General features: G+C 58.7%; 1 protein-coding gene across 2 annotated transcripts; it reads right to left on the bottom strand.

Annotated features, from left to right (window-relative positions):
• Positions 1 to 11: 11 nt before the first annotated feature.
• LAMP1 (lysosomal associated membrane protein 1) lies at positions 12 to 11,881 on the bottom strand. Of its 2 annotated transcripts, none has more exons than XM_069602078.1 (9): positions 11,620 to 11,881; positions 6,815 to 6,933; positions 4,862 to 5,078; positions 4,592 to 4,750; positions 2,524 to 2,699; positions 1,915 to 2,040; positions 1,277 to 1,343; positions 1,033 to 1,203; positions 12 to 848 (listed from the first exon to the last, which is right to left on the bottom strand). In XM_069602078.1, the coding sequence occupies exons 1-9, from the start codon at positions 11,669 to 11,671 to the stop codon at positions 709 to 711; spliced, it is 1,227 nt and encodes a 408-aa protein (XP_069458179.1). In that variant the 5' UTR covers positions 11,672 to 11,881; the 3' UTR covers positions 12 to 708. The 2 variants fall into 2 exon arrangements, with proteins under 2 accessions (XP_069458179.1, XP_069458180.1); XM_069602079.1 differs by having other exon boundaries at positions 6,815 to 6,936; positions 11,620 to 11,866.
• Between the last annotated feature and the right edge of the window lie 5,165 nt (positions 11,882 to 17,046).

The following is a 17,046-nucleotide window of genomic DNA, read 5'->3' as shown; positions in this document are numbered from 1 at the left end:
AAACCCAGACAGACAGACAGACGTTTTATTAGCGTCGTTACGGCATCGCGTCCCAGAGGAGGCCCTTGGCACACAGCCCGCTGAGCTGCAAGTGACGCGCAGAGCTGAGCAACTACTGTACACGGGGCGGACGGAGCGTCACCCGAACCTCCAACAGGAAACGGAGAACCCCTTTACAAAGAAGTGGAAAGAACATCCATTTTTCTAAGTGCCAGCTCTCAAGAGGCACAGCGCGGGGCCCAGGACCCAGCGCCGGGCGCCCTGAGGTTTGGGGGCCGGGCCGGGCGCCGAGGTTGAACTGAGGAGCCAGGTCTATGTCTCACCCTCTGCGCTCACCACTCGGCCACCGCCTTCACCAAAGCCTTGGACCAGAGCCTCCCCCTGTGAGGCTTACATCTGAGGGAAAAGCCCCAACGCCAGGGTCTCAAGAAGCCAAACCAAAGTGGAGCCTGTGCCCATTTAGAAAAGCTCTTACCCCCCACCCGCTTAGAGCCCTACTTTGGTAAATATTAACGTTTAACCAGTTAGCAAAATAGTTAACCCCGTTAGCAAAATTAACACCATCATTTCCATAGTTACTCTCTTGTGCATAGTAAGTGTTGCCAGATGAACTTCACGTTGGATAAAGCAGATTTGAAAACCAGTTTGCAAGGAAGTGCCCCCGACAGCGAGCTAAGCCCAGGGGAGCGGCCAGGGCGGTGCCTGCAGCTAGATGGTCTGGTAGCCGGCGTGGCTCCTCTTCCGGCCGATCAGGTAGGCAAGGAGCACGATGAGGACCAGCCCCGCCAGGGCGCCGCCCACAGCGATGGGGATCAGCATGCTGTTCTCGTCCAGCTGGCACTCCTCCACTGCAGGGCGGACAGACAGACAGCCGGCTCGCCCTGCTGTGCCCACAGCTCTCGCGGGGAGGCCTCCCCAGCCCTGCTCGGAGGGTGGTGGGAGCACCGCGGCCGGGCTGGCCCGACGGAGTCAGGGACGCAGGCAGAGGACGCCGGGGGCCCTGCTCCCGACCGCCCCACCCCGCCTACTCACCAGGCCCAAACTTGTCCCCGTCCACACGGAAGGCCTGCACCCACACTCTGAACAGGTTGAGTGAGAAGGTGCTGGTGACCTGCAGGCGCTGCTCGGCGTTGCACCTGTACGAGTTCCCCGCGGTGGCCTGCAGCGCCCTCAGCGAGCTGTTGGTGGCCGTGAAGCTGACGTCTGCAAAGGCAGAGGGGTGAGCGCCCTGGGCACCGGCAGGGCACGTGGGGTGGGGTGGGGGTGGGAGTCTCACCTTCGGCGTCAGGCAGAGTCAGGTTTAGCTGGACTCCTTGAAGGAAAACCTTGCTGGAGCTCTCGTTCTAGAGAAGATGACAAGCACACAGTCCCCATCAGGCTGAGGGTCGCCCACTGGTGACGGTGACTCCTGGCACCCCCAGCCACAGGAGGAGACCGCATAGCGCTCAGGAGCGAGAAGGCAGCCTGTCGTCTCGGGAACAGAGCTCCAGTCGGCTCCTTACAGTCCCTGCCCAGAGCCAAAGCCTGCCAGGATAGGAGCTGAAGGAGCCATGCTCCCCAAAAGCCAACCTTGAACTTTCTGGGAAAGCTTTTATCAGGAGAAGCGTAGCAGCCCACTGCAGAGTGAGGCACACGCATCCACCAGGGCCAAGTCTGCGTCCCCAGTCTCCTGCTGACTGGACTCGTCCCAGGCAGGTGTGCAGAGCGAGGGCGTGGGGGCGCGGCTCCAGATGGGGCGGCGACAGCACCCGAGGCCCTGGGTCACCCCGGCCCCTGCAGCGCTCCCACGTACTGCGAGCTTTCTGCTGATGGACGTGGGCTAGGGGGCCAGGGGTCCCGCAGACAAGGGGGGGCCTCACCACTGCTGCGGGGCCAGGGATCCCCCAGACTGGGGAGTGGTGGGGGGGCTCTCACCATCACGAACTGGAGCACCAGGAGCAGGAGGTTCTCGCTGGAGAGCGACAGAGTTGCCAGCGTGGTGGAGCAGTTCCCCCCGAAGGTGGTCTTGTTGGGGTTCACGTTGAACTCTCTGGTCACTGTCTGTAAGAAGAGCAAGAGGTCAGCTCCCCTCCTGCCAGGCCCCAGGCTGTGAGCAGACGGAGGCAGAGGTGGCCAGGAGGCAGTGGCTTCAAGGTCTGTTCACAAACCAGAAGGAAAGACACAAGTCCACACAGGGGAAGACCGCTGGATGCAGATGGTTGCTGATACTTCCGGCAGCCTTCCCCGGCTCTCATCCCTGCAGGAGGGGCAGGCCTCCGTCTCTCAACGCCACCCCAGACCCTTGGCCTCAGGGAGACTGTCATCTCTGAGGATGAGCCGAGACCCCCTAAGCACCTGGTGGACACTCGGAGAGCCTGCCCCCTCTCCGGGCTGACATGCCTGCCCTGAAGAGATGGCAGCTCCAGGCTCTGCGGCCTCAGGACAGCGGCCGGGGTGGATGGGGGTCCAGCCGAGCCCGGCGGGACACACCACCCACAACCTGCCCAGGACCCAGCGCAGGGAGCAGGGCTCTGGCCGGCCCACCTTGTTGTCGACTGTCCTGTAGGTGACGTTCAGCTGCAGCCCCATGCTAGCCAGCAAGCAGGTCCCGTTGCTGCCAGAAACGCTGTACCTGAACACCACGGGGCTCGAGGGAGCTGGGGTGGGCGCGGGCTGGGGTGGCGTGGTCGGAGCGGGCAGGTCCTGTTCACAGCGCGTCTCTGCGGGGACAGTGGGGTGAGTGTGCTCATCCTCCAGGGAGGCGGGGCTCCGGAAACGCTGGGCAGGAGCAGGCTGCCCCCGGCCTGGCAGGCGCTTGGCCGCCCAACCCGCCTGCACTCCCAGCTCCTCCTGCTCCTGGAGCCCTCGGGCCTCAGCGGCCCCTCGGCCGCAAAAACATCCTCTCCAGCAGAACAAACCTCCCGTGAGGCCAGGAACAAAACCTCAGCTGTGTCCTACGCGGTTGGGACAGTGTCTCCAAGGCCATTTTAAACGGCGGCAGTTCACACACGCTGTCCAAGCGCCTGGGCGCCGCGCTGGACACAGCCCGAAGGCAGAAGCAGAGCGGCAGGAGCGCCCAGGCCAGGTGGGGACAGTGGACACGCGCCACAGGCTGGCACCAGCCCTGTGTGCCCCGGAGGCAGCAGGGGCAGCCCCACGCGTCAGGCTCGGATCTGAGACCCACGCCCAGGTCACAACTACCACAGGCCCGGGCGGGGCGGGGCGGGGAGGTCAGGCCCACTCAGCGCAGGTGGGGCAGGCAGGAGGCCGCACCTGGCAGACGAGGGGGCCACAGGTGGGCCCAGTGACCCCAGCGGGGAGAGAGGCCCGTGCAGCAGGCTGGCGGCGGGGCCTCACGCCCGTGCCACACCTCCGTGGAGAGAGACTGCCACGTGGCCGCTGACAGGGGGTGGCCCCTGCGTGGGGACCAGGCCACGTGCGGAACCTGTACCCTCTCCCGTTCTGCGGTGAGCCTGAAACTGCTCTGAAGCCAGTGCTCTGAAAACAAGGCAGCTGTCTACTTTAACAGCAACATCAGCCTCTGTGCCTGCATTCAGAGCCCCAGAAGCAGAAGGCTGCCGTCAAGAGAGGCGTGTCCAGGCTGGGCAGGTCAGGGGACCAGACGCCGCCGCCTGGCCTGACCTCCCAGGTCCCTGCCGCTTCCCTCTGCTGAGGCCCATGCTCAGCTGCTAACTGCAAACCCAGGCTCCTAAGTGCACATGACCCGCTGCCTCGGGTGCCCCCGAGTGCCTGGACCCCGGGTCACACCCATGCCTCACGCGCTCGCTGTGCTAGGAGCAGCCGGCACCTCCAGGCTGGCCTGACCGGGGCCACGTGGCAGCCTCAGGACCTGCCCCTCAGCCCTGTGACTGGGCCTCTAGCCACACGTTTCCCAATCACGTGGGGCTTCCTTCAGCCCCCGCCCCGCCACTGTCAGGGGCAGGCAGGCCGGCCTCCTCCTCTGAGGGCCAGGCGGTGGCTGCTGCGGGCAGTGGCTGTGGGCGCCGGGACCCACCTAGCTCTGCTACATGAGCAAAAGCTCAGTCACAGGCACAGAAACCTTATTTTCACCTGTTGTGAAACATTCTTTGGATTTTTTTTTTAACATTAAATTTCTGATCACAAACAGCAACCTTTGTTTGTTGGCTGTGCAGGGCCCAGAAGGCCTCGCAGCCCCACTGGAAACAGGAGGGCCCAGGCCTGCTGCCGGCCACAAGGAGGGCCACAGGGTTGCCACGCAGCCCAGAACCCAGCCACTCTGAGCCGCCAAGCAAGGCTGGCACACGGAGCAGGGTGGGGGGTCAGCAGCAGCAGACAGCAGGCTGTGCGGTGCCCAGGGTACTCTCTGCAGGCCCCTGGGCCCCCAGGCCCCCCGAGAGGCCAGCACCCTCATTTCCCAGGAGGAAGACGTAGTCTTCCTGAGTGGCACCCTGGGCCCGCCTGCCTGAGCGGGACTGTGGGGGGCGAGGCCTCTGTGTGGAGACTGCCGCCCGACCCCATCCACGCCATGACGAAGGCAGAGGGTCCACCTGCTTTGCCCTGGACCCTGCTTGAACCCACGCTCAGGGAGGAGGGCACCTTTCCCACAGTGGGGGCCGGGCGGGGTCCTCACCCGCTCTGCTGAAGTTGCTGCTGGACAGGTAGGCCTGGATGGCAGCGGCGCGGAGCGTGACCGTCACGCTGCCCATGTGGACCTGGGTCTCGCTCACACACCGGTACGTCGTGTTGACGTCGGCCTTGATGTCGGTCGCCGACTCCTCAGTCTTGACTCCTGTGTTTTAGAAAACCAGCTCTTGACCCTTGAACCGCTTGCTTAAAAGCAGTTTGGATATCCCCCAACCCAATTCTCTCCACCCCATCGCCAGTCCACACTGGTTCTCACCTGTGAAGCTCGAATTGGGGAAAGTGTCTGTGTCTGACAAGTTATAAGCAAAGCGCATCAGCTGGACCTTGTAACGTGTTGCATTTCTGGTGAAAGTGAGGGTCAGCGTGTGGCCTCTTCCAAAAGTGATCACAAGACTGGAATCAGAAGCATTCTCTTTGCCACAAGAGCTGCTGTTTGACACTTCCGCACCAGCTGGCAGCTCAAAGGACTTGTTCTGGAACCAACATGACGATGGGTTACTCACTACAGAGTTCAGAAACCACCACAGCTCGGAACCCAGACCCTCTCTACCTCAGAGGCCACCATCAATGCATACATTTGTCATAAAAACAAAAGACAAAGTATTTTATGTCAAGTCACAGACCAAAAAGTAATTCAAGTGTGAGATAAGGATGACCTAATTACTAACATTTGCTTCACTGATGTAACTTTACTTCACACTAGAACGAAAATAAAGCTGTCACGTAAACTGAAATGATTCATGCTAGGCTCCAGAACGAGCTGGTGTACTCAGCCCTTCATGACTGCTACAGAGCTTACTTAAAGAACCTGTCTCTCTAAACAAAGAGAAGGCGAAGTTTACTGCAGAACAGTTTGAGTGGACTATCACAAGCAAAACAACAACTACAAAACCAGCAGAGCCCATCCCCACGGCCCGGGCTGAGCAAGTGGCCAGCAGGAAGCTGTCCTGGCCCTGCCCTGCAGACAGACCGCGCCGTGGCGGAGGAACACGTCGTGAAGCGGAAAGTCACCGTGCTGCAGACAGACGATGCCACTTGCGTAACACAGTCCACGTACGATGAAACAACACTCAAAACCTCCAACCCAAAAGAGCCAAGCAGAAGTTAAGAGGTGCCCGGACGAGTCTTTGCAATGAGAGGCATCTCCATGGACAAAGGCTGCAGAGCTCCCTTCTGTCTGACAAATATCATTTACATCAAGAGGAGTCCAGGCGGCTGGTGTGTCCAGGGGCCTCCAAAGGACCCGCGTGTCCTTCTGGCAGTCCTGGGCCCCCACTGCTCTCCAGGGGCCAGCAGGAGGCGTGCCGTGGACATGGGGATGGGTAAGGAAACCAGAGCTTCAGTAAAGCACCGACAGCGAAATCTGGAAGAAGGACGTGTTCACAAGAGCAGACGTGAACGGAAGCAGCGCAAAGCCCACAGACAGGCGATCAGCGGAGGAAGAACCAGCACAGGAGGGCAGTGGCTCCTGCCGCGGCGGTCCTGTCTGGAGGACACCACGGATGGAGGAGCCTGGCGGGCTACAGTCCACGCGGTCGCAGAGTTGGACGCGACTAAGCAGGGCACAAAAAACAGAGAAACGCTGCTCATTTGTCAGGGATCTCGGACAGCAGCAGGCAGTCCTCACTCTGCAGAAGCGCGGTGTTGTCTTAACAAAACCGCAACGGACGTCCTAGTCAAGCCCGTGCAGTCGCACTGTTCCTCCAACACGCGTTCACACGTGACTCCTGCAGCATCGACAGTTCATCTAAAGCAAAAGCAGCGGATCCAAAAAGGCCATGTTCACAGAGCTGCACACCAGGCGTAAACAGAGCACAAGAGCTCAGCTACAGCCGACGGGCGAGCAAGTCAGCGTGGCTCACGTGACGAAGCCCTGCGTCGTGACGGCAGAACACGACCGCGAGGAAACCTGAGAAGGGCTCAGAGCAAGACGGCGGGAGCAGGGCTCACACCGGCCTGTGGGACTGCGGCCCCAGTGTGCACAGGGCGCCCAGGCACCGAGGGGCACCGCAGTGCGTGACACGGTACGCACACGTGTCGAGGAGTTAAGCAGGGCTCACACTGGCCTGTGGGACTGCAGCCCCAGTGTGCACAGGGCGCCCAGGCACCGAGAGGCACCACAGTGCGTGACACGGTACGCACACGGGCCAAACAGTCAAGCAGGCCCGTCACGCGCACACAGCAGGCGCGGAGGCGCGGGCTCTCCTACCTGGGGGCCGCTCCTGGTGTCGTAGCTGGTCAGGAAGGTAGCAGAGAAGTCGGCCATAATGCAGGCGGTCCCGTTGCCATCCTTCACCACGAACACTGCCGACGCGCCGTGCACGAGGCCTGCTGACTCCCAAGCAGAGAGACCCCCGCGTGACTCTCTCAAAGTGTCTGTGGCTTACAGTGCAGCAGAGCGGCTGTTACTGGGAAAGCTGCTTAACTGCAGAAAAGCCCGGGACGCGCTGGGCCCACAGGGCTCTGTCCCCCACCCCACTGTGACACTGTCCTCTCGAAAGCCGCCCCCTCTGTGTGCCAAGCTGGGGTCACCCCGGGCCTAGGCGGCCTCACGCTGGCTCCTCAGAGGACCTCTGGGAGGCGGGGCAGGGTCCTGGAGGAAGGACTTGAACCTTGGAACCAAACGCTGACATTCTACACAAATGGTGGGCCCACGCTGCGGCTCAAAAGCTGCCTGATCTAGCTCCTGAGAGCGCAGGAAAAGCCGCAGACTCTCGATCAGAGCTCTTCCCCCACGTCCAGAAGGGCCTCAAAACACAGCGAGTCCACTGGCTCTGGGCTTGGCTGTGCGGCCTCCGCAGGCGCTGCCGGGTGCCCGAGGGAAGGGCAGGAGGAGCTGTCTCGGGGCCTCCAGCCTGGGCATGACCACGGCTGAGCCAGGTCGCCGGGCCACAGTCCGAGCAGGCAGCTTAGCAACAAGTGCATCCAATCGGGCACGAAGGTAGGTTTACAGCCGTGCACGTCAGCACCTGGTTCCCTCACAGAGGAACAGAACAGATGTCCTGACCCTTCTAAGTCCAAGCAGCTTTCAGCCAGCACAGGTGTGGCCACGTGCCAAGGCCCACAGCGCCGTGCTTCCGCAGCACAGGCCCCTGCCCACCCTTCGCCAGGACTGGACACACCTGCCTCCGACGGCTCTGCGAGCGGAGGCGGCCGGGCGCGCTCCGAGAGCAGCAGCTGGCTCCCCACATGCGGCCCCCGCATCTCCAGTGGGCCCAGTTCACTCCATCCTCGCGAACGGCACCAGATAAAATCCTCGAGCAACCATTACTTAGGCCTAAAGCGGGGAGGAGAGACAGAATCCCCACACTCCACCTGTAAGCCTCAGGCAGAAGACACATTAGGCTGGAACCACAGAGAAAGCCGCTACCCAAGGACGAAGCCAACCAGGGCATCAAGGACGCTCCTGCCCGTGTCGATTCACAAATCTTCGAGCTACTCCTCAGAATCCCCAAGTAAGATGACACTAAAATCATTTCCAACCAAGGAATACTGCTTTTTCAAAGGGAGAGAAAACCTCACGATTCACTTCTGACACAGTGAAGGTTTTAAAGACGCCTCTGAGAGCGACAGGGGAAACGCACAAGAGCCGCTGAGACGCCAGCCAGGCAAACGCAGGCCCAGCAGCAGAAGCAAAGCCTGGGCACCGGAGACGGGCAGATCCTGGACACCCACGGGCGCCCCAGACCTGGGCGGCCCAGCCCGGCTGCGGAGCCACAGGCCACCACACGCTCCACGGGCCTGGCAGGTCAGGCCACGGCCTCCCTCGTCAGCTCCTACCAAGCTGCTCTCCTGTGAGAGTTCCTTAAATCACCAAATGCTTCCTACTGACTCAAAACCCTTCACTAGAAAACACTCCACATTAAATAACTTTTCAATCACATAATTCCCTCATTTAGTAAACATGCTGAGGACCTGAGCTTTCAAAGAACAACAAAGAAATATTACTAAACAAACTTCAAACAGCCTTCAGCAGCGCTAGAGACCCACATGGATTCTGGAGAGGCCCAGAAATTTTTCAGTTAAAACAAGAAACCACAAGCCAACTTTGGTCAAGAGAAAAATGCCTGCAACAGCACCCTAACATGAAATTATGAGAGAGTGCGTGTATGCGAACGATCAGAAGTTTCTTTTTACCTCTATAAAAATACCACTTTCTCAAGTCAGAATGTCTCAGTAACTTGAGGAGTGTCCCTCCTGAAGGTCAGAACCTGCACCACGAGCAGCCCTTCACTCGGGACTCGCCACCATCCTCTCTCCAGGGTCCTGTGAGGAGTAAGCACCTTATTCCTTCAGAAAACTCCCATCTGGAGACATTCCAGTCTCTGAAACAAGCTGTGGGAACACGCCTGCCTGAGGTGAGAGCTCAATCTTGAAGAGAGTCCTCTGCCACTCCTGGCCCAATGAGCTGGGCTCGGAGGAACCACCAAACCCCCAGTTTAGGCACCTGTAAAGTGAAAATAAGTGAGCTGACGCGAGAACCGTCAGTGCATCAAGTTAGCTGGAGCAAGCGCAGCGCTGAGAACAGGGCCGGGGCCCGCCTTCAGAGCGCGCTGCCACCACCGGCGTGCTCAGCGCCACGAGGCTCCACCTGCCCAGCTCATCGCCGAGCCCGAGCCACCTGACAGACCGTGAGGCCGGTGCTGCAGTCACCGGGCACCTGAACTGGGCTTTGCAGGCAACTGAGCTACTGTGACCACTTAACAGGTAGACACTCTGAGCACTCCCGTTCACAGACGGGGAGCTGACCCCCGTGCTGGAGGTCACGCTGCCACAGCAGTGCAGGGCCCGCCTGGGGCTGGGCCTGCTGACTCAGACCACGTGCTGCCCAGCTCACCACACCTGCACACTTTCTCTCCAGCACTCAGTGAGCAATGATTATGCTCCAGATTACGACATACTCACTTGAGACATGAAAGAGATTGCCACCTGGAGGAACAAGGCAATAAACTCTTCATTAACTTTTTAAAGAAATCACTTTCTAATCTAAGATCAATTCTTTTAAATCTAAGATCAAATCTTTTTTATAATCAGTGATACCTGATCATGTATGAAGACTTAAAAGAAGAAAAAGACCGAGGAGCCATCCCTCACACAGAAGCACAACCTCTAAGACTACTGTGTACATTTCCGAACAGCTGACATGCATGTTCTGCTAAGGGGCACTGCTGTCAAACTGGACGTCTCTTCATGTAGGTCCTGAGCCCTTAATGTGTGAGGCCAGGATAGGCTGTAGGATAAGGAAGATACAGGCATAAAAATAATCACAACAGAGCTGAACAGATGCTTCAGAAGTAGTGTGGGTCATACACGCGTGGAGTCAAGTCTTTCGGATGCACAAACAATGGACTACCACAGCCTGGCACGGATCTAACAATATAAATTCAAAATTATGGACCTAAAACATTTTAAATTCAAACCTAGTGAAAAATTTGATCCCCAACCTGGGTAACTGACAAACTCCCACAATCGACAGTAACAGTATCAGTTAAAAAAAATTTTTTCCCCTATTTTGTAAGCAACAGTTCATCATTTTGAAAGGGGAAGGTCATCCTGGTGACATCAACGGTCAAGAGTCCCATTACATAATGATCTATGTATCAGAAAGTTTCAGTTCACACTTGCCTAGCTTTCTACAAAGTTTTCAAACGAAACTTAAATTTCTAGTTATTAATGCAGGATGACTTTGTAATTTAGAACTCAGAAACATCTTTAGAAAAATGCTTTTTGGTGAAGTTGTGTATTAAACATTAAACAGATCCAAATCCAAGCTCTTAACCTTTTTTAAAAAATGGATTTTTAATCAAATGTAAAACTTAAAAGACATGACAAAACAGCTTTCAAAAAAGTAATTATGTGCACGACACTCCAAGCTGTCAATGTAGGGAAGTCATGGATTTGTCTCTTCACCAGGTGAGTTTTTAAAACATGATACACAATAATAAACTTGTAGCGCAGGCGAGCTTTTCTAATAAAGAAACGCCAGCCGTCCTGACACGACAGGACTCGTCCCAGCAGCTCCTCACCTAATTCAGGACACCTGCCAGGGAGAGCAAGGCTCCAGCTTTGCTGCTGGAATAAGGTCACCCCTTGCGGCTGGTCTTGCAGCTCAAAGAATGCATTTTACAACAACAGGCAAAGCAAGAACCTGAAACCAAAATTCAATCAGCCACAGGATTTCAAAGCAGATGTCCGCAATCCCCGGCAGGTAGGGGTGGAAAGTGCCTCTGTGTCTGCTGAGCTCTAGGGCGCTCCGCTAGCACTTTTCGGGTCCTAACACTTTCCTCTTCTCGTGTCACGGGGACCAGGAGAGAAAGTGCCACAGAGAGTGTTCTCAGCAGCCCTAAGGTCAAATCGAACCAGGTAGTGATTCCCGTTCAAGTCAACACGGTTTTTCTCTCATTAGGACAAACAGAAGAGAGCAAAATCCCTCAGCGGAGAAAACACGCGCGGCCACACACGGCTCCGGAGCCACACACACGCCGCTCTTCCGACGCCGCCTCGCCAGAGCCGAGCGCGTCCACTGTGACGCCCAGGCCCTTGGTCCCCCGCGGGTTCCCTGAAGCTCCCCGGGGCGGCGAGGTCCTCACAACCCGACGAGAACGCCCGGCGGGCGAGCGGCGGCGGAACACAGGTCAGCGCCCCGCGCCGGCCCGCAGGGCCGGGGGTAAAGCCCGCAGGACGGGCTCCCGGGGCCGCGGTCGCCGCCCGCCCTGTGCCCCGCGGGGACCGAGGCCCGCGCCGTCCTCGTCTCGGCTGCAGCCGCTCGCAGCTTCCGCGGCCGCCGGAGCCCCCACGGCGAGCGGTCGAACCGCAGCGCTGAGAAGCCACGTCTCCGCCAACGGACCGCAGCAGCGGGCCCCGGGCCGCCCCCGCCGCCCGCAGCCGGCCCGCCCGGGACGGACGGCGCCCCCGAGCCGCCGCCCCCGGGGCCCGCGCGGCCCGCAGCCGGGCCCCCACGGCCGCCCCTCCGCCGGCGGACCCCGCGCCCTCGGCCCCCGCCCGGCCTCTCACCGAACAGCAGCAGCAGCAGCGGCCGTCGCCGGGCGCCGCCGGGGGCCGCCATGGGCGCGAGCGCGAGCCGGGCGCGGCGGTGGCGGTTGGGCCGGGCCGGGGACTGACCGGGCCGGCGAGAGGGCAGCAGGTCCCGGCGCTGCGCCCGCGGCGAGAAAGAGACCCCGCAGCCGGCGGCGCCCGTCACGTGAGCCCGCTCCGCTCCCGCGCCGTCACGTGACCCCCGCGGGTCTCGCGAGAGCGCGCGGGCTCGGGCTCCGCCCCGCGTGCGCCCCGCACGTGACCAGCCCGAGGCACGTGACCGCCGCGCCACGTGACGCGGGGCACGCCCGCGGCCCCGGGCGCCCCGGCCGGGTCTCGACGCCGGGCGCGCAGGGAGGCGGCCGGGCCCGGCCCGCGGCTGCGGGAGGACCAGCCTGCGGCTCTCCGCCGCGGGCCGAGGGTGGGCGCGCCTCGGCGTCGGGGGCGCTCCCGGAGGAGGGCGGGGAGGGGGACACTCCCCGAGGGCGCGGAAGCGGCCCCCCTTCCCGGGCGTCGTCTCCACGAGGGCGCGGGAGCGGACACACCGGGAGGCTCGCAGAGCGCGGGCGCAGGGAAGGCTGACGCAGTCCGGGGCGGAGGCGCCGCCGAGGGCTCGGGGACTGCCGGCTGCGACCCTCCCGGAGCGTCCCCGAGGGCCCGGGCGGGGCAGCCGCGAACGCCCAGAAGAAGCCCCCGCCCGCGCTTCCACGGCTCTCCCCAAGGGCCTCTCGCCGCCGCCCGGGTTCCGCGCTCGCCTCGGGACTGCCGGCCCGCTTCTGGGCTGCTGTCCGCCGCCCCGGCCCTCTGCGGAGAGGCGGCCTCCTGCCCTGTGCACCCCGCCCGCTGCGGCCTCCGCGCCTCGGACCCCCACCCCGGGAGCCGCCCACCGGCGGCCCGCCCAACAGGCTGCGACTCCCGTGGGGTTGTGTTGTGTTGCTGTTGACCTTCCACTTGTTTGCTTTTTGTAGGTTTTGTCTTTTCCTGGTCATTTCGTCCTTCCCGGTTTTCCCGCGCTTCCCTTCCAGAGTCTAGCAAACACACAGCTGAGACAGTCTGGCACTGAAGGGCTTGAAGACTGCAGTGTGGCTTCGCTGACGTCTTGTTTAGGCGCTTAGGGGCCGTTCTAGGTCTTTGCTGCTCTTCTGCACGGGGAAGAGTCTCAGCGGGGCCTCGAGAGAAAGGACATTAAGAGGCTGAGAGAGCCCCAGGCTTGTTGGGTTTTCTGTTGACTAAAGAGGCACAAGCTAGAAGCTGAGAGCTGCGTTTTATGCCTCTGACCTTTTTAGGACCTCAAGCTTGGGGGACATCATCTCAAATAGCCCAGAGAAGAAGCCAGGGTATATTGGAGTTTTTGCAACGAAGGGCAGGTAGTCCAAAGGTCAGAAGATTACTGTTAACTGAGGAGAATCGGATAAGCGGAGTTAAGGAACTTAGTGCCTTTCTGTGCGAGGAGGTGCAGGAGTCTGGCCTCACTGAAGTCTTGCCTTGATCTCCACCCCAGCTCTCTGGGGCCAGCGTCCTGTGCTTTGCCATGCTGCACTCCCCCAGGACTCGGGCTGGTTGCAGTGCAGGTTTGCGGGGTGGCGGGCGTTTCCCCAGGGGGGGGTAGCTGCCGTCACAGAAGGGTGACAGCTGAGACATCCTTCGTCGCTGATTTGCAGGCTGCGTTCTTAGCGCACGGTTTGTTCTGCTCTCCGGGTCAGGAATCTGCTGCTCCTGAAGAGTCGACTCACTCGCTGAGGTCTTGTTAGGTGTTGGGGGCTCTCTGGGTTCTTGTTCCTTGCTGTTCTGGGTGGGCCAGAGTCTCGGCGTCGCTGGAGAGAAGTGCTGTCTGTCCAGGTGCGCCGTGGAGAAGGAGGTGCTGACTTTCTGTCTGTGCCGTCACCGCGATGCCCTTCAGCAGCAAGTGTGTGACAGGATGTCCCTCCAGTAGGCTGTCATTTGAGCCCACATTGTCCCTATGAAAGAGAGAGCTAAGCTCAGGAGTAATTAGATAATTCTAGAACATTGCCCTTTTCTCTTGAACTTCCTGATGGTGAGAAACTACCAAATAATCTTAGTATGAAAACAAAAAGACCTATCAATTGTTGGTTTCCTCGCTGGGAAGCCCCTTCCTGTGTTGAGAGAACGTTTTACCCTCTGAATGTGGGTGCAGAGATGCTGGCTGCCCAGGAACCGGTGTTGGGAGGGAAGGGCCTGCCCTGCCCTCGTGGGTCGGGTCGGTGGTGAAGGGCCAGCGCCGCCCTCTCGGGGCCGGGTTCGCGCCCTCGGCCCTGGCTCCCGCTGCCCCTCGTGCCTGCACTCTCCTCGCATCGCTCTCTGTTCCTTTTGGAAACTGTCAGCTACCCAGAGTCCTTTCAGGAGGCAGTGTTATTTCTTAGGCCCTTCAGAGCCCATTTTTTCTGGGTCCGAATGCATAATACATGCTGCATTTAAAATCTCTTTTTAAAGACCCAAAGAAGTGTGTTTCAGCAGAAGGCCAGGGCTTTTAGAAACAGCAGGAAATGAAAGATTGGTCAGAAATTCTGTGATGCTGCGTTTTCATACAGTATGGGAAATAATATGGTGGGATTTTCTTGTTTTTTATTGGTTTTTGTTTGAATCCTTAATTAGGGCTGGGTCTGATTTTTTTTTTTTTCTTTTTGGCTGAGCCCGGAGGCTCTTGGGATCTTAGTTCCTCACCTTGGGGTCAAACCCATACTCCTGCAGTGGAAGCACAGGGCCCTGACCAGCGGCCCGCCGGGGACTCTGATCTGTTCTGGTCGAAGGAAGGACGTGGAAAACCACAAAGGACTCCACACCTTCTGAATTCTTCTGGAGACAGCCTTTTTATTTTTGTTATTTTTTTAAAAATATATTTATTTGGCTCTACCAGGTCTTAGTTGCAGCATGCAGGATCTAGTTCCCTGACCAGGGATCAAACCCAGGCCCCCTGCGTTGGAAGCACAGGGTCCTAACCACTGGACCCGAGGGAAGTCTCAGGATGACGTTAAGGGTCGGCTTTGGTAACAATGAGCCGTGTGAGCTCCCAGCTGAAAGGCAGGGCCTCCTCACCTGTGAAATGACCTGCCTCCAGCGCTGGGAGGGCCAGTCTCTCCGGAGGTGTGGGTTCCATGTCTGAAGGAGAGGAGTGATGGTTGGAAGAACGTGGAATCGAGTGGGACCGCGGAGCAGGCAGTCTGTGCCTTTTTTCTCTTTTGCTCTAGGTTATATACTATTCCTGGAGCTTCCCAGGTGGTGCTCGTGGGTAAAGAATCTGCCTGCCAATGCAGGAGACACCGCTTTGATCCCTGGGGCGGGAAGATCCCCTGGAGGAGAGCATGGCAACCCACTCCAGTATTCTTGCCTGGAGAATCCCATGGACAGAGGAGGCTGGCGGCTACAGTCCATGGGGTCGCAAAGAGACACGACTAAGCAGGCCCACACGCTTTTTCTTGAGATATGCTAAGGAGAAATAGTCACGTTGCGTAGTGCTATAGTTTTTCAGACTTGTTTTATGAAAATTTTTTTTAAATGTGAATAAAAACAAGATAATGTGGTGAAGCCTGTGCTGCCTGTTACTTTCACGGTTTATCGTCCCTTCTCACTGCTTCGTGTTTTGGTTGGTTTTTCAGCTTGAGTTTTGCAAAACGAACCCTGGACATCTTACTTCTTATGGAAAGCTTTTGCATTGTCATAGCTGATGTAAAGCCAAAACGCAACAATTCCGTAGTAATTAATTTCCAGTTGATGTTCACGGTGCCCCAGTTGTTCAAAAAGCATTTTTTTCAGCCAGTTTGCTCACTGTGGCTCCACTGAGGTCTGAAGGTGTCTCAGGGCTCCGTCCCCTTTGCACACCATTGATTAGTTGGTGTCCTGGAGGACACCCCACACTGTGGGTTGACCTGGGGAGCTGGTGAATGGCCGTCTCTCCCTCTGTTCAGGCACCTTGGAGTGGGGTCTGGGGCATCGGCGCCACCTGGCCTGTTCGAGATGCAGAATCTCAGGCCCCACCTGGGCCCTCGAGTCAGAGCCCACGATGCAGGGAGCACAGAGACCCGAGACTCCCTGACCCTCCTCGGGGCTGCAGCCACACTGGGCTGTGGCTAGCTGGCCCCACCCATTGCAGGCTCCCTGGGGCCTCAGACCTCTGACTTCACGGCTTCCTGGTGGGTCAGTAGGTCTGTGGTTCCGGTGGGCCTGGCAGGTTGGTGGTTTGTTTTCTTTCTTAGGATCTTGTTCCCTGATCAGGAGTCTAACCCAGGCCCCTCCAGCGGGAGTGTGGAGTCTTAACCACTGGGCTGCTGGAGTCCCCTGGCCATTTCTCATTGTCTTCCCTGTTGTGTTTTCCGGCTGGAGCAGGCCTGCAAGGAGATTTGCCTTCATGAACCCATTACTTACTCCAAAACACCATCTCTGCAGGAAGGTTGGATCCGTGTCTGATTGCTGATTCTTTTGTCTTGTTTCAGAGCAATAACTCAGACCCAGAGCAGCTTCCAAATGTGAGCTGGGCGCTCTGCGTGGTGGTGACACCTCCACGTGAGCTCCCCAGCGGGGACCGATGCCCGCCCCTCTGGTGGGCCGTTGGTGGAGGAGGTGGTGTGTGTCCAGGCTGGCAGAGGGGTAATGAAAGTCTGTATTTGCAATTTTGCTGTGAACCTAAAAATGCTCTAAAAGGTACAGTTCTCTGGACCTCCCTGGTGGCCCAGTGGTTAAGACTCTGCGCCCCTAGTAAAGGAGACTGGGGTTCGATCCCTGGTCAGGGAACTTGAGCCTACATTCTGCAACTGAGAGTTCACACGCTGCATCAAAACTTGAAGATCTTGCAAACTCTTTAAGACCCGGTGCAGCCAAATAAGTATTTTTTAAATTATTGTCATATTCTGCATTCTCCTTTCTTCATTTGGAACCATTACTTTCCCATGCTATTACAAAATCTATAAAAACACATTTAGAAATAATTAGCGTAACGTCATTTGGTGTAATGTTTTACTCAATGATAGCTCCGTTAATGCAGCTCCCTGCTGAACACGAGGAATGCTCGCTGTAGGAAAAGCTCACAGTCCCCGTGTCTGCTCCCATCCCAGCCCCACTCACAGCGTCTCCGACCGCCACTGCCAGGACACGGGCCCAGCCCCACGCATCAGAAGCCGGTCACCAGAAGAGCGTCCCCAGGCGGTGCACGTCTGTCTGGCTTGTTAGAAGCGCCGGTCCCCACCCCCGATTCAGCCTCCCCTGACTTGCTAGCAGGGCTGGCAGAGCTGGCAGGAGCGCTGCTTGTGTTCCCTGGCTCCTTCTGTGGGGAGGGGTTTGGAGAAGGACGCAGGGGACCTGGGGGGTGAGAAGCCCTGGGCTGGGTCCCCAGGGTCTCCTGGGGTTGGGCTGCCATGTGTGGCCGCCACCCTGGACGCCCTCTGAACCCCATGC

The sequence above is a fragment of the Ovis canadensis genome, chromosome 10 (assembly GCF_042477335.2).
Source record: "Ovis canadensis isolate MfBH-ARS-UI-01 breed Bighorn chromosome 10, ARS-UI_OviCan_v2, whole genome shotgun sequence".
In the NCBI taxonomy this organism is placed as follows: domain Eukaryota; kingdom Metazoa; phylum Chordata; class Mammalia; order Artiodactyla; family Bovidae; genus Ovis; species Ovis canadensis.
This window is presented reverse-complemented; position numbering and strand designations above follow the sequence as displayed.

Excerpts from the sequence above, each read along its gene's own strand:
- LAMP1 (XM_069602079.1), bottom strand. The coding sequence starts at position 11,671 with ATGGCGGCCCCCGGCGGCGCCCGGCGACGGCCGCTGCTGCTGCTGCTG. Across the intron at positions 4,751-4,861 it reads CCCCAATTCGAGCTTCACAG|GAGTCAAGACTGAGGAGTCG; the intron begins GTGAGAACCAGT and ends TCTAAAACACAG. Across the intron at positions 849-1,032 it reads CGGGGACAAGTTTGGGCCTG|TGGAGGAGTGCCAGCTGGAC; the intron begins GTGAGTAGGCGG and ends TCCGCCCTGCAG.